At 42.1% G+C, this 17,386-nt stretch overlaps 1 protein-coding gene across 1 annotated transcript in view; it reads left to right on the top strand.

Moving 5' to 3' along the window:
• HMGCL (3-hydroxy-3-methylglutaryl-CoA lyase) overlaps window positions 1-17,386 on the top strand; it is a 1,428,752-nt gene that overhangs the window by 496,068 nt on the left and 915,298 nt on the right. The window contains exon 4 of the mRNA XM_044060073.1: window positions 10,543-10,638. Within this exon, the coding sequence (XP_043916008.1) occupies window positions 10,543-10,638 (96 nt within the window). The remainder of the gene's footprint in view (window positions 1-10,542; window positions 10,639-17,386) is intronic.

Genomic DNA, 17,386 nt, shown 5'->3' with positions numbered 1-17,386 from the left:
AGCAAAATACTCTGGCAGACGAACTAAGCAGAAATCTTATGGACCCACACGAATGGAAACTGGATCCACAAATCTTCAGCATGTTGACACACAAATGGGGGAGCCCAGACATAGATCTTTTTGCCTCACCCCAGAATTATCAGTTGGTCAAATTCTGTACAAGAATCCATCACAAAAAAGCTTGGAAAGTGGATGCTTTGTCCTTCAGCTGTAAAAACCTATCAGTCTATGCCTTTCCTCCTCTGCCTGTGCTCTCCAAGATCTAACTAAAATTCAGACAGGAAAACCAAAATGATACCGATTGCTCCAGACTGGCCTCGCCAACACTGGTACCCACTCCTACGCAATATGTCACACCTACCTCCATGGTACCTGCCTCTGGCACCTTACCTACTGTCTCAGCAGAACTATCACATTCTGCACACTCGGCTCCAAACTCTGAAACTTGCAGCATGGCTAATCAACTAATTTCACCAGTTACATCTCTCAGCAAACCTGTGATGGATGTCATTTTGGAGACTAGAAGGCCTAGTACTAGAAAATCTTATGCAGACAAATTTTAGCAGTTACTTCAGCTAGACAGATTTCAAAATTACAGGCTCTTATGGCAGTGGAGCCTTTCATTATTTTCCATCCGGGCAGGGTGGCTCTCAGGACCAATCCATCTTTCATGCCTAAGGTAGTATCCAGTGTGGCTCTTAATCAGACCATTCATCTGCCAACTTTCTTTCCCAATCCACAGAACAAGGGTGAGCGGATTCTGCATTCATTGGATGTGCACAGACAACTTTAGATTGTACTGAAACAGGACAAAACCTCTAAGAGAATCTGAGCAACTATTGGTGGCTTTTGCAACAGGGGCAGAGGGAAAACCTATTTCAAACTAGACTATTTCAAAATGGATAAGCCATTGTATTAGTTTCTGCTATGTGCACCATGGTAAACCTATCCCCAAGGGGATCAGATCTCATTCCACCTGGGCTGCATCTACTTCTGCAGTCTTTCTCAGAGGGGTTCCTACCAGAGACATTCTAGAAGCTGCTACCTGGAGCTCAGTTCATACGTTCACCAAACATTACCATGTTATCTCTCTTCTCTAAACCCAGAGCTGACTTTGCCACTGCTGTCCTGCAGGGCCTTATAGCTGCTCCTAATTCTGTATAAATCCTTCCTCCCAACCATAGCTTTGGGAATCTACCCAAATGTAATGACTGCAACAGTGAAACACGAAGAACATAGTACAGTTGTGTACACTTACCATAAATGTAGATGTTCAAGTGTATTCACTGTTGCAGTCCTGGTTACCCACCCTCCAGCCCCCTGTTTTTTCTTTTACTATATCTATTCTTTCCTTTAATATGCTTAAAAGCCTTTTTGTTTTTTGGTGTATTTGCTTTTGATTGGAGGTATATTGTTTGTGTTTAAATTATATACACACACACTCACACACACACACACATATGTATGTATATATATATATTGCTCCCCATTTGGGGGGCACCTGACATCTGGGGCAAGAAAAACCGATAAAAATGGCATTGGCTGGATGTTTTATACCCCTGACGACCTGACATCATGGAAGAAGGGACATCAACCGACGCAGGACCCAAGACTTTGTCAATCAGGCCGACTGAGGGCAACCTGCCAGCAGACTACCCAAATGTAATGACTGCAACAGTGAATACACTCGAACATCTCCATTTATGGTAAGTGTACACAACTGTACCTTCTGAAAGTAATATATTAAAATATTTCATGATCTTTTCTTTCACAATGTGAAAATTTTTTTTTGTTTTTTTTTTTTTAATAATTGAGATTCGAACTTTATTATGCTGCCACAGTATCCCATGTGAAAGTAAGGTATTACAGTTTTGTTAGGCACTCATTGCACTGTAGTAGATGATTTTTGAAACTGTCTTGCAGCATACGAGTTTCACTACATCCTGCTCTGAATTTGATTACTGTTTTGTTCTATGTACTACACAAAAGCTTTTCTTATTTTCACTTTATTTTATTAATTTTTAATTTATTGGAGTATTTTGTCGCAATTCAGTCTTTTGCACCAGTGTATGTGGTGTGCATACAGTGCCAATCTACATTTTTATCCAATCAGCTAACTTTTTTAGTCCCATCTTCACCTGAAAATTTGAAAAGCATCTCTGTCAAATTTGTTTTCCCTATGCTGATGCTAGTTAAAGTTAATGGTGATTTTTAGCCTCAGCAACATCAAGTCAGGGAAAATGTAAGATGCGTCCAGAGATTTAAATGGATTCATGTTGCGCAGGTGTGGAGGTGCATCCATTAAAGCCTATGAAAAGATTCCTATGGTGATGTCACAGAGGATAACACTAAATTTATTTGAACTGTGGTTTTGATAACAAGTTTGCAAGGCTTTTTATTAAAAAGAAACTGCCCAAATAAGTTAAAATAGACTAAGACAAAATGCATTACAGCACTTAACTTTCTGGATGCCTCCATCCACTCTTAAAATGTCACAGAACACTTTAACTGTACACTTTGATGTATCTGATGTTCTTTTTGGCCACAGCCTAGTTCAGAGGCAAACATTACCCATTCTGTATAATATAAAGAATAATTTAAATACATTATCAACATTTTAATAAAACAAGAGCAGTGTACAATAGTTAAACCAATATAAATCAAGGGTATAAATAGTGTCATAAAACAGCATGTGATTTACAAAGTGAAGTATATGTACAATTTATATAAGGGAAGCAATTCATTGCTACTTGTTTTGAGAGAAAAAAATGGGTGAATGGAGGCTTAATGAAGTCGAAGAATAGATGAAAGTGAGTAAATGAAAAGCATGTATGTTGTGTGAAGTTAAATGTTAGGGGAGAATTTCAGGAAAAAGAAACCTTGCTAAAAATCTGTATTTCAGTCAGGAAGGAGTTCCTTCTGCTAGCACAATCAACGTTTGAGTATGCAGCTAGGCTAGTACTTGCATATGAATCTATAAGAGACTGTAAAGGAGATAGGATGTAAATACTTTTAGTGTTTAATGTACGGTACAGTTTAAATAATAAAACTGTACATTATTACAGTAAAACACTTAAAACACTGTTAGTTGTGAACTTTAAATGGCAAATAAAGGTAATGACTGATGTGAAGTTGTTCAATCTCGCCGTTCATTCTTCACTGATGGGCTTGGAGCCGATCCTCGGCTCCGATACGGCCTACTAGCAAGCTCAAAGTTCTCCAGTATCTCAAGAGCCAACCCCTTATCTCACAATGCACTGCTGGAATTACCTCAGATCTAGTTTGCAGCGGCACAGATCTCTTGGTTTCCAGCATTGCTCGAGACTATTATTGGGAGTTTTCAACTTTCAGCAAGTTTTATATTTCAATTTTTATATATTTTGATTACTATATAATACTAGATAATACTAGCCAGTAAATAGTTGTTTTCTGTGTTCCACTCCTTTCCTCAGTAAAATCTTTCTTTGCCTTCAGCCCTTTGGCCTTAGGACCTCTTCTTATAGTTGTTAGTTAGTGTTCCCTTTTTGGGATTGGTTAATCCTATTTATCTTGATATAGTTATTAGTTGCCTTTTTGGGCTGTGTGTGTATTGTGTTAGTTAGTTAGATTTCTTCTTTAAATAGCTCATAGTTAAACAGTGTGTTCCATTTTTATTGGATTTTGTGAAATGTCTGAAGAGAAGGAAAAACATCCAAAGTCTGGGCTTAAAAAATGCCCAGACTGCAGACAGAAAATGTCCGTCATGGATGCCCATGTGCAGTGTGTTTACTGTTTGGGTGAGGTGCATCTGCAAGAGTCATGCTGTATCTGTCACTCCTTTTCCACCAGAGTGCTTGCAGAAAGGAAGAGGAAGTTAATTGATAGGGATATTATCAAACACCCTTTTTCAGAGGCATTGTCTGACCAGGATGGGGCCAGCAAATCGTCCAAATCTTCTTCTGAATCCAGGACTAAAAAAAGAAGAAGGTCAGAAAGTGTAGTGATTTCAGCTCCACTGCCTTCTGTTCTTTTCGGAACTGGGACACTGCTCTGGAACCGGTTGCCGAAAAACCTCCATCGATACTGCTCCATTCAGCTCCATCTGTTCACTCTTCCAGGTCTTCTATCAGCCTTTCCGATCTGGATATGGACCGGCTGGTTCAGAAACTCTTAAAGGCACCAGGCCTAGCTAAATTGCTGTTGGCTCAGACCCAACCGTCAGAGCCAAAGACCACTACTCTTGAATTGTCTGCTCCTCCGAGCCATACCGGACCTTTAGAGCCGGAGGAGGCCGACCTGATGATTGTGGATCCCTTGGTGCCGACACCTGCTCCAGTGTCGTCTTCTCCATCTGCTCGGATGTTCTCAGCGCCGACCGGGGACTCTAGGAGCCGACACTCTCCGGTCGGGTCCGGGGAGGATAGTCGCACCGACTTGTTGGTGCAGACTCTTTCTCTCGGGGCCTCGGCTCTGGTGAACTCGGCTCCTACCTTGGGCTCAGAGCCCACGGCTTCTGTGCGGGAGGAGATCGCGGCTCCGTCAGATCTGTCGAATCCTTCTCATCGGAGCCAAGGTGCATTCAAAGCCATGAGGCGAGTGTTGTCTCCTAAGACTTCCTCATCTCAAGGTCTGATCTCTTCTTCCCCTAAAGTGCCTATGTCAGTTTGTTTCCTCCAGTCATCCCAAGCATAGAGACCCTGAGCCTCAGGTAGCCCCACAGGATGCTCCCTGCTCTTCTGAGACCTCTCTAGAAGTTCCCCCTGAAGATGTCCCCAGGAAGAGATTATGCAAGAGGAGGCATTTGGACTCCCCACAGGAGTCTCTCACATCGGACACTGACTTGGATGAATCAGAAGGGTCCCCTAGATCCCCCTCTGAGGACATCTCCTTTGCGGAGATTCTTGAAATTCTTAGGCAGAGGGGTGATTGGCAGTTCGAGCCCTACTGAGGACGAGTCGGTTCTCCTGAAGGCGTTTGGATCTCAACCTTCCACCTTCTTGGGTATCTCCACCCTACGATGAGCTTATGGACCTGGTCTCTTGTAGGGCGTGGGAGTCACTAGAATCTATGGAACATGTTCCTAGGAGGCCTAATAAGTTTATTTTTGCCCCCTTGGATAAGTCCTTTTTGACCAAGGGAGTTCCTGTTGATGCCATGGTGGTGGCGGCAGCCACCAAAAAGGAAATGTCTGAGACTTCCTCATCTATCCATCCTTCTAACAGAGAATCTAGGATCATGGATAGATATGGGAAACGCATGTTCAGTTCAGCGACTTTCTCACTCAGATCACTGAACTACTTGACACATTTTACCAGACTGCAGTGAGATCTCCTTAAGTTGGGAGATACTCTTCAGGGTGCTGTAGCTACGAGTGTATCTGACAAGATTGCCACTCGGCTCTCTACCCTCAGTTCGATAGTCAACTCATCCATGCAGCTCGTATCTTATGCAGCTGATGGTTCGAGTAGAGCTGCAGGTACAGGAATTGCTCTTTGTAGGCATGCCTGGATGCGACTTTCTTCCTTCTTGGAACCTTTCAAGTCCTCCTTTATGAACACCCCATTTGACGGCTCATCTTTGTTTGGGCCAAAGGTGAAGGAGACTTTGACCAGGTGTGGACCAGGTGTGAGCAAGAGGGAAAGACTCTGCCGTCTGATTCCGTTTTTCCTCCCCCACTCGACCCTTTCCTAAAGGTTAGAGGGGAGGAAAGATGTGGTTCCGGAAAGCCCAAGGAGCCTTTCAAGACACACATGGAGAGCCCCCCTCCAGAGGCAGAGGAGGGGGTTACAATGGAAGACGCCACCCTCGCTGCAGAGGGGGTTCGCAACACCAGGGTGACCGAGATCACTTCTCTGGTCAGTCCTACCAGCGCTCCTGAAGGGAGGCCTGGCTGTCCTACTCTGGAGGCAGTCGGGGGTCACTTGTCATACCCAGAAGCCTGGCTAAATATAACAAACGACATTTGGGTACAAAGCATCATTTCCAGAGGGTATTTCATACCATTCTCTGATCAGCCCCTTCCAGTCAGAAAAATCCCGGACGTTCCACCCAGTCACATGGGACATGAAGCAATAGAGGTACGCCGATTGCTAGAAAAAAGAGTCACCCAGCCAGTCCCGGCAGACCAAACAGTATTCGGAACTTCCTCAAGATTCTTTTTGGTTCCAAAGAAAACAGGGGACTGGAGACCCATTTTGGATCTCAGCAGACTCAACCAATTTGTGAGAAAAGAGAAGTTCCGAATGGTCACGCCGCAGTCCATACTCCTGTTTCTAGGGAAGGACAATTGGATGTGCTCTATCGATCTCAAGGAGGTTTACTACCACATAAAATGGCCAGGCCATCCAGAGATCACCTGGGCATCTGGCTGGGAGCCAATCATTATCATTTCCGAGCTCTGCCCTTTGGTCTCACTACAGCCCCCAGAGTGTTCACCAAGTGCATGGCAGTAGTCACGGCTCACCTGAGGCATCTAGGATTCGAGGTGTTTCCATATTTGGACGATTGGCTCCTTACCTCCACCACCAGGCATCAATTTATTCAAGCGAGAGAGGCTACTCTGACACTCTGCGATTGGCTAGGCATTACAGTCAACTTCAAAAAGTCTGCCTTGTTGTCATCGCCGCATATCGTTTTTATAGGGACATAATTAGACACGTCAACCACCACTCTTCATCTTCCACTAGAAAGGATTTGTATTCTTCGCCAACACATCATGTCCCTGATATCAAAGAACAGAGCACCAGCTGCAGAGGTATTGAAAGTTCTAGGATTGATGGCAGCAGCAATTTTAGCAATCCCTTTAGCAGGGATGCATATGAGAATCCTTCAATGGCTTCTATTCACGCAGTGGTCTTACCAAGAACCTCCAATGTGTCATATGATTCTGATAACGAATTCCTGCAAGAAGGATCTTCAGTGGTGGTTGACGTCTCGTCATGTCACAATAGAACGTCCCATCATGCTCCCCCCTCCAGTTGCCACTGTGACCACAGACGCTTCCCTGATTGGGGGTGGGGCATTTTCAGGGAAAGACTGCCCAAGGCACATGGGCAGATCAAGAATCACATCTGCATAACAATGTCCTATAGATGAGAGCAGTACTTCTAGCGTTGCAATACTTTCAGGACTCTCCCTCTAGGGACAATTGCAATACAGACAGACAACATGTCAGTGGCCTGGTACCCGAACAAGCAAGGCGGGACCAAGTCTTATCTCCTTTGCCGAGAAGCCCTCAGAGTATGGCAGTGGGCAGTGTCATCCCAGCGCTTTCTGTTAGCAACGCACATCCCGGGCAAATTCAGCATCTTAGTGGACAGACTGAGCAGGGCAATTTTATTGCCCCATGAATGGTCCCTCAAACAAGAAATTGCAGACAGGATTTTCTGCAAATGGGGCCAGCCTTCCTGCGACCTGTTTGCCAGTCTTATCAACAACAAATGCAGAAGGTATTTTGCCTTGATTCCCACACCAGGTTTCTCCCCGAGGGATGCTCTTGTCCACGATTGGCCCCCAGGTTTCCTCTACGCATTTCCACCAATTCCCCTGGTACCCAAATTCTTACAGAAAGCAAAGTCACTGGGACAGACTATCATACTTATAGCCCCTCATTGGCCACGGCAGATTTGGTTTCCGTTTCTTTACCATCACATTCTGGAAGACCCGTGGATTCTGGACCTAGTTCTGGACTTGTTGACACATCCATCAGGGGATCTTCATCCATCCTTGCAGACACTAAAGCTAACCGCTTGGCTGCTCCAATTCTCCGCATAGCTAGGCTTTATAATCTTTCCCATGACACTAGTCAAATTTTGTTGGCTTCCCATAAACTTTCCACTAGAAAATTGTATCGTAGTAAGTGGAAGAGATTTTCCATTTGGGCTTCTTCCCACAGCATTGACCCTTAACAAGCACCATTGTCTTCTATTTTACAATTCTTGACAGAAATCTTCAACAAAGAATCAGCGGCTGTTACAGTGCGAGTACAATTAGCTGTTGTATCTAATTTCCATCTCGGAATCGATGGTTTGAATATTATGGCTCACCAATTGTCTAAGGCTTTTCTAAAAGGTTCTTTACACATGAGGCCTCCAGTGAAGACACCTTACTGTCCTGGGAATTTGAATTTTATGTTATCTCACACCATTCTTCCTCCTTTTGAGCCTGCATCATCTTGTGAACTAAAATTTGTATTGTGGAAAACTATATTCCTAGTAGCCATCACTTCAGCCCGCAGAGTGTCAGAGCTCCAAGCCCTATCCATCAAGCCCCCTTATATGGTGTTCCATGCTGATAGATTATCTCTCAGGACAAATCCATCCTTTTTGCCTAAAGTATGTTCTGAGATTAACATTAATCAAGTCACTGAGTTGTCCGTTTTCTTCCCTAATCACACCAACAAATTGGAATATATGTTGCACAAACTCGATGTTCATAGACAGCTTAGATTTTATTTAGACAGAACAAAAGACATTAGGAAATCAGATCAGCTTTTTGTGTCTTTTTCTGAGGCCAGGAAAAGTAAACCAGTTGCCAAAACAACCCTGTCTAAGTGGCTGTCGGATTGTATCACTTACGCATATTCTTGTCGTAACATGCCCTTGTCTAGTAAGGTGAAGGCTCATTCAATCAGAGCAGTTTCTACCTCTTAAGCCTTTCAAGCCAAATTACCTTTGGACAACATCTGTGCAGCAGACACATGGTCTAAACCTCACACTTTTATAACTCATTACAAAGTGCATAAGGCCTCCAGGGACAGGGCTTCATTTAGTTCTACGGTTCTAAAGAGTGTACTTCCGTGAGCCACCCAAGATCAGGGTGATAGGGATGCTACCCATCAGTGAAGAATGAACGGCGAGATTGAACAACTTCACATAAAGAAGTTATGTATTCACCATAATGTTCCATGTGAGTTGTTCCATCTCGCCTTCATTCTCACGTCCCTCCCTCCTTCCCCCTCCTGGCTGGCAGTTGACCAGGAGGCTGTCCTCATCCTGGTTTTTCAATGTGTCTACATTCCTAGCAGAATAATTATTGTACTTCTGTAAGGTACGCAGCAAGCAAGATCTGAGATAATTCCAGCAGTGCATTGTGGGATAAGGGGTTGGGTCTTGAGGTACTGGAGAACTTTGAACTTGCTAGTCGGTCGTGTCGGAGCCGAGGGTCGGCTCCGAACCCATCTGTGAGAATGAAGGCGAGATGGAACAACTCACATGGAACGTTATGGTGAGTACATAACTTCTTTTTCTCAAGTTTTAAGTAACCTTTTGGAACTAGCTAGCTTGGGAAAGTCAACCATGGGAGGATGTGAGGAGATTTTATTTTATTTTATTTTACATTTGTTGACCGGGCTAGTCCAACTGGATACTTGTCCATTTTCAGTCGAGGCCCGGGGAGAAAAGCTCCAGAAAAAAAACGTACAAAAAAATTAAAAGTAATATAAGTCTACAAAAGGCATCAACATACAATATTACAACATTCAGTTAAAGTTTACATAAAAAAATTGCAACATTTAATTAAATAGTCAAATATGGAAAATAGTACTCAAGACTCATAAGCATTAGTATTTAAGTAAAAAAGATAGGTTAGTTTATAGAGTGTAGAATATAGAGGTTTATAGGTAGGATATAGAGATAATACCAAAGGCATAGTGTCTGGTGAATGAAAGCAGACAGGTATGTCAGAGTACTCCAGGAATACTTGAGGAATCTCTAACAAGTTCTTGGAAGAGGAACACTTGATACCTAAAGTGATTATAGTGGACATGAAGCTCTTTCATATAAAGGTGACCCCTGTAATGTAGGGCTAAATAAACCAGCTCAAGAAATCTACAGGTGATGCAAACCTTTATTGGGAGCCAGGTAAGATATGCTGGAGATTGTGTAATAGAGGGAAGAGGGGCAGAGAACAATTTATATTTAAAAAGGGGAAGGAATGTTTTTATATGAGGTAGAGGGGATTATTCAGATAGGTTGTGTAATGGATGAATACAAGTTGTGAGCTGAAGCTGTAGTGTGTAGAAGAAGAAAGGAGCATTGTTGTAAGCATGAGTACAATATTTTATGTGAAACGCATGTTTCGAGTTGGGCATTGTATTGTAGCAGAAGTTACTTAAAAATGTGAATCTGTGGTACAGTAATTTGAGGTCAAACTGTTGAAATGAGGACTATAGGAGACTTCATGCATGCAAACAGAAATGGAGAGTTATGAAAATTGTTTTTATGGGTGTGTGGAAGAGGAGCTAAGGATTTGGGTAGCTTATGAGCATGCTGCAGTGTCCCACACCAGCAATGTAGTCTAAGAAAGAACTTTGTAATATTGAGGACTGCCTTTATATGTTGTTTTAATACACTGCTAGTATCATGAAGAAAACCTCTCTTATTTGGCCATCACTTGGAAGTTATCAGTATAGTCAGTATACTTCTAAAGATACTAGGCTTAGGTGCGATACCTGCTGTTTACTCACCTTGATATTCTAATGTTCTAGGAAGGACTTTACAAAAGTACTTAATGTGTAATGCCTTCCTACTGATAACTCCTAACTTCTTTTTGATTTGTTCACAGATGGCAGACCAGATTGATGTGATGAAGGGAATTATTAAGTATCAGAATGTTAGTTATCCTGTACTGACACCGAATCTCAAGGGCTTTCAAGCAGCAGTGAGTAAAAGAAGCATTCTTTATGCTTGCGCAATCTCAGAATTGCATGTCTGCTACCTTGCAAAATTACAGTCACATGTACTTGTCAAGTTAATACATAATGAATTACAACAATGAAAAATGTGAATCTTCATTAACAATTAAGGCCTTTCTAACTTCAGGCTGATGCAGCTACATTTTTAGTTTGCCTTTTTTCTCATTATCCTTTACAGTAATAAATTATGTTTTGCCACAATCTGTTATGTATTTAAGATAAATTTATTTTAAAAGAACTTTCCTTAGAATGCTGTGTCTGCTGTTGGATGTGTTTTAGATTGCACTAATATTCAAGGCAACAAATTAAAAGAAATCAGAATAATTTTCCCTTACAAATGACAGTTTCTTTTTTAGCAGTTAGAACAACTTGGATGTGTAAAATTACAACTCAATTCAAAGCATACTTCGAGTCCAGATTGGCCACCTCTTCTAGAGACAATCATAAGGCCTTCTTTCACATATGTCCGCACCCTCAAAGGAAGCGCCCAGATCTGTTCAGAACTGGTGGTTAAGGACACCACATATACAAATGCTGTGGATATAGCAAACTTGCTGGCTGACAGATTCAGCGAAAACTTTACCCCTCTGTCCTCCCTATCAGTAAATCAGGACATCACCAGTACCTGCCCCCTTCCCCTTATATCTAAGGAACAGGTTATCACTGCTCTCTCAAAGTCAAAAAAATACATCCTCCATGGGACCCAATAACATGCCAGGCTGCATCCTACGTGAGCTCAGGCAGGAACTTGCAGCACAATTAGGCATCCTATTCAACCAAAGCCCGAGTACTGGCTTCATCCCAGCTGAGTGGAGGACAGCCGTTGTCATCCCTTTACACAAAGGTGGAGCATCCATCGATCTGGGAAATTATAGACTCATCAGCTAGCCATGGATTATCATGGACCTCATTAACAAGGAAATTGGCAACCTCTGAACACTTGATCCCACACAGTTTGACTTTGTCAGGGGGAAGTCATGTCTGCTGAATTTGGTCTACTTTTTTGAGACAGTCAGCAAAGCCATTGATAGAGGGGAAGACTGTGCATACCACCTACCTTGACCTGGCCAAAGCCTTTGACACTATTCCCCACTTGGGCATAATAGATAAACTGTCTCAACTAGGCATCAATCCATATGTTACCAGATGGGTAGCAAACTGGCTCACTGATAGAACTCATGTAGTCAAAATAGGGGAAGTCACCTCAAGCAGTAGACTCGTAACAAGTGGCGTACCCCAGGGTTTAGTCTGGGGCCTCTGTTATTTGGGATATACTTTTCTGAGCTGCAGGTCAAAACCAGTGTGCTACGGCTGACCAAGTTTGCAGATGATTGCAAGCTGGGTGGTGTCATCAGTTCCCCTAGTGATGTGGACATCCTCCAAGAAGGTCTTACTCAGATAAATGACTGGTGCTAGAAACATGACCTCAAGCTGAATACCAAAAAAATGCCTCATTATCCCCTTTGGGGTGAGTGACATCCCCACAAATTATCACATTAATAACAATGTCCTAAGCATGCAATCAGTCTTGAGTGATTTTGGCACCCAGGTTGATAGCAATCTGACTTTTGACCACCATGTTGCTTCCATTGTACGGAAAGCCTTGTACATGGCCCACCTCATAAGTAAGGGTATCTCTTCCAGGGACAAGGGGGGGGGTCATAACATCCCTGTATTCTTCCCTTATAAGGCCCATTATTGAGTATAACACCCCTTTCAGCATGTACCTCAAAAAGCACATGCAGCAGCTGGAGAGACCACAGAGGTTCCTCACCAGGAGAATCCAGTGCCTCAAACATCTACCATACACAGGCTAAAAGCCCTATCCCTCTACTCAGTTTCATGCAGACTTCTTAGAGGTGACCTCTGTCTGGCACAAGGCAATCATGGACCCCACCTTGATGGGACTGCTGCATATCCGCAAGTCAAACTCCACTCAAGTAACCCACACGCTCAGCCTCAGCCTCGTCTGTGACATCAACAAGACTTGTTGGCGGGACAGATTTGTGTCCCAGAGACTCCCCCATCTACGGAATAGACGCCCTCTCCACATCAAGCAGAGTACCTCTTTACCCCTTTTTAAGCACAACTTGGATAACTGGATGGGAAACAGAAAATATACCTCTGGGATATTTCACCTGTGTCCCTGATGGACAGGGGCATTGGGTACTGATTTGTCTAAACATGGGCTAAACTCTTGGCTAGGCTTTTAAGGGCCTCAAGGCCAGTAGCCTAGTAACCTCCTATGGTCCTATGAAGACAAGATGTCAGGGTTGACTATACTTCTTGTGACCAGACAGGTTACTTTAGAGTATTTAGGCTAATTAAAAAAATGTAATTGATAAATTAAAATACATAACTGTGTCGAGCATGATTTGTGATTATTTTGAGCCCCGGGGAAGCTTGTATTTGTTGGAGCCAATTTGTATGATGTTGCACTGCAAAGTCACAGATAGATGGATGGGACTGATCACAAGTGACTAGAGGGAGGTAACAAAGGGATCTTCACAGAAAAATTCTACTTTTTTTCCTTGAATAGAAACTTTTCAGAAGTTCTAGGCAAAGCACAGTTCCCTGTTCCATGGGTATTGCTTTCCACATTTGGCAGCATTTATACTGCATATTGAGTCATTTAACTAAGTGGGACAGCAAAGCATTTTAATAAAGCTGTAATAATTTGTCTTCTGAATAAACTGCCTTTATTTTAGATGACACTGCTTTAGTTATAATGGATAAGTTAACTGTAGAACCTTTGGGGTACAAAGCAGATGCAGTGGAAAAATATGTATCTTTTAAAGTGGAATTAAAGATAAAAATTAGTGAAGTGTGTAGCCTCTTAAGTGTCGGGGAATATGTGATTGTTCCATGATTGGTACTGTGAATTTGCATTGGTTGAGATTGTACCGTTGACTGTTAATCTGTCCAAAGAGTGGTAGCTCAGTTTTGCACACAATACTAATGTGATTTGGAATCTGATTGCCCTCTTTCCAAAGTAAACATGAATAGTGATGCTTTGCAGGATAGTGGCATAGCCCTTCGTGTTGGTATAGTGCTCCCCAATATCACAGCAGGTTTTTATCTGTACAGTTGTATAGTTGCAAAGTGAATACATGTACTTAGTCACCTGAGTGTTTATATTATGTGAAAGAACACAGATTTGCATTATAAATTTTCCATGATATTTGTGTTGGGAGATCTAGTGGAGTTGATGCTACTCGTACTTTACTTGGTAATTAGTCTTACTTTATTTGGTAATCAAAGGCACTGTGATTTGGTAGGGGTCTCAACTGCACATAACTACAGATGGAGTGATAACACTGCATATTACTTGTTTGACCTTTAACTGGGTAAACTCACTAGGGCAACAATGACCTGTTTGCTGGGACAGGCATACTATAAACTTGCTTACAGTATTTTAACTACAACAGAAATGTGTTCCAGAAAAAATATTAACGTCCATGGAATAAGCACGGAATCAAAATATTAGTGCAAAGCAAAGTCTGGATGCTTTGTAATGGGACATGTTATAGATAAAAATCATCAGAGTGACAATCAGGTCTGCAATATTAAAAATATGTGGAGATGAACACTGTATGGTGGGTTAGAGAGTTGCAATGTAAGTTCAGAGAACTGTAGAAAAGGTACTAGTCCTGTAGTTTGTGGTGGGTTTGGTTTTCTATAGGAGCGGTTACCCGATTTAAGAAATGTCCTTTCAGAAAGGATCATAATTATTCCAAACTGTGCCTGTTAGGAGTATTTTTTTCTTCAGTTTTGTTGAAATAAATATTTGTTATCACATATGCATTTGTGGTTTTCATCTCTGCATTTATTTGTATTTGCCATAATATTTTTTATGGTTATACTTTTTTTTTCTTCATGTTTTTTTTTCTAGTTCTGACCTGAGGTACTTTGCAGTTTTAAGAGCAGTTGTTAGGCTTGTAATATTTTTATTTTTGTTTTAGAGGGTGTCATGGTTCCACCCTTCCCAAACCCATTTTGTTTCCAGAGTACCCAGACATGAAATGGTTATGTTCCTGCCTTTGCGTCTGTTGGTGTATCTTTCTACTTTGTATGGAATTACTGACACAACAGGTAGCAGGAGGATGAGAAGAGTGTGTGTGTTGCATCCTTATGCCTGGTGCTTGGATTAATGTTCAGTGTTGACACTATGATGCAACAGAAGGACGAGGATGAGACTTTAAACTGAGATTTCATCATAGTTTGTAAGAAAAGATAGTTATGACGACAGAGTAAGAAGTACAACCTTAGTTGAAGGGATATGGTAAAGATATCAAAAAGTTGATTTGTTTCACTGTTAAGGAAGTGAAAGTAGTGTTAGAGCAAGTTAAGTATGATCTGTGAATCTAAATGGCCTGTTGGCAAGATGTGGGAGACAATTGGAAGTAGATGCAGTTGAGGATGTTAGGTTTTTTCAAAATTAAGTTGCCATGATAGTAACTGTTTGAACTGCTGAGACTTGAAATGCCAAGTCACAGAATGTGGAGATGGAATGACTGAAAGTCTGAACTTACATGTATATATTGAGTTCAAGATTGCCATTTCTTGGACTATTTCCTTTTCAACAAAGTATGGCAGTGTCAGAGTTGATATATGTGAGTTTTGGGGTGTTATGCTTCCCCTTGCAAAAAAGCAAGTTTTAAAGAGAAGAGCGATGTTCAATATTCACAGTTCTGTATTTTTTTTTCTTTGCTATTTTGGGACTCTACGTTGTGACTCCCAATATTTCAGTAGAGAGCCTGCATAGTACCAGTTAAGCAGCAAGTTGGTGGAGTTCAAGACAAGGTGATGAGACTGCTGGGTGGCTTTCATTGAGCAGTAGTTGGCTTCAATGGAAGATAAAGCACTTTAGAAAAATTTGCAGCTGACTGAAGTATTTGAAAGAGTAAAAGTAATGGCTTTGCTGGATTTTTTTTAAACTAAGATTGTGCAGGTACAGGCTTCATGAAAACTTTGGTGGGTAACAGAAATTATTCATCTGCCATTGATATGAAATTAAAGGAAATATGGAAATACAGAATTTATTTTGGTGCAGTGTGTGACTTGGTATGAAAAAAAGAACAAGATCTGATGATGTCATTTTCATTCATTCCTCAACTGATGGGTCTCAGATCCTCTGATCCAAACTGTCAGGCTCCTCCCTTTACCCATAATGCCCCACCAATCTAACATACCTTAAATCATGTTTGCCACCACATAGCTACAGACATAGATCCTCTCGCTGTTAAGCTTTTGGATGAATTCATAGTTGAAGTAGTGAGTTTTGCTTAATTTTTTCTATCTATATTAGTCCTTCTGATTTCTTTCTCTCATGTACCTCCCTTGTTCAGTGTTTTTTCCCCCTTACATAATTTTCTGTGCAGCTGTTATTGATTTCTTCTCTTTAATACCATTGCTGGTACTTTACTATTTCGATTTTTTCCCCTACTCCTCTTTTAAGATATTTCTTGTATACCATTGTTGACAGCTTTCTTTTTCTGTCTCTGCTTATTTAAAAAAATGTAGATTTTTGTTGGTTATTGTCTTTCCATAGTTTTGCTCTTAGTTATGCCAGTGTGGTTTATAAACCTACCGGCTTCAAAAATTCACCTGTGGGCATAAAATACCAAACTATGATGCCCACAGGGAATGCATATACTGTTTAGGAGCTGCACATTTAGATGTGTACTGCTCCATATGCGCTGGTTTCAACTCTAGGGCTCTCGCAGGCAGGAGGAATAAGGTTGTATTGAAGGGCCTTCTTCTTTCTACTTCTCCTTCAGCTGGGGCTCAGACCCCCTCAAAGAAAGTTGACAAGGGGAAGCTCAATTTGACTCCCAAAGATAAAGACTCACGTGAGAGGTCACCAGATCCTGTATCTTCTTTGTCTCCTTCCTCGGAGCCTCCTATAAAAATATTTAAAAAAGTTGCATCCAACCACTTCAGATCCTTCTACTTCTTAATCCAAATCACCTGGGCTGTGATCACCACTTCCCCTGCTCGATCTGGTAACATCTCATCTCCCTTCACCCTTCTGAGAGGAATACCTTTGTAAACATTCTAGATGTTTGTCTTCAACCTCTTCTCTCAGTTCTTCCAGGAGTTTATCCAAGGCTGATGTGGATAAGATGATGAAATTCCACAGAGCTTAGATCCAGATGAGAGTACTCCCATGTCCTTCTCCTCTCATTGGATCCTTGAGCCAACCTATGACTGCTTCCCCTTTGGTTTCTCCTTCTCCAATATGACCTACTATTTTGGAGCCCTCTGATCTGAGACCCCTGGGGCTGTCCTCATCGGATCCAAAGATCTGTTCTTTCACTCTGGTTACTTCCCTGAGTTGTCCAGTTTCAAGCCTTTCTGAGCCAGAGGATTCTCGTAGCTGAAGCATCGGTGCCAGATCTGGGGGACTAGAGTCGCCTCTGAAGCTATTAGAGCCATCCCTGCCACTTGAGGCTTTGGTGCTGGACAGCTTGGGTACTATTTCATCCTCAGATGGAGTGCTTGCAGGGTTACAGTAGCCAGTGGTTCTGGAAATATCAGCTCCTTTGCCATCAACATCAGTTTCCCCAGGTGCTCTGCCTTCGAGATTGTGGAGATGGCCTTCTCTTTACCTAGAGAAGGGACATCTCTACTCCCCTTGGATCAGACAACTTTATCACCTTCAGTTCTTTGCTCAGAGCCTCATTCTTCCATTCCACTGGGACAGCCAACCCG

Source organism: Protopterus annectens, chromosome 1.part2 (assembly GCF_019279795.1).
Source record: "Protopterus annectens isolate FY-2018-M chromosome 1.part2, PAN1.0, whole genome shotgun sequence".
Taxonomy (NCBI): Eukaryota; Metazoa; Chordata; order Ceratodontiformes; family Protopteridae; genus Protopterus; species Protopterus annectens.
The sequence above is the reverse complement of the archived record's forward strand: the minus strand, read 5'-3'. Positions and strand labels throughout refer to the sequence as shown.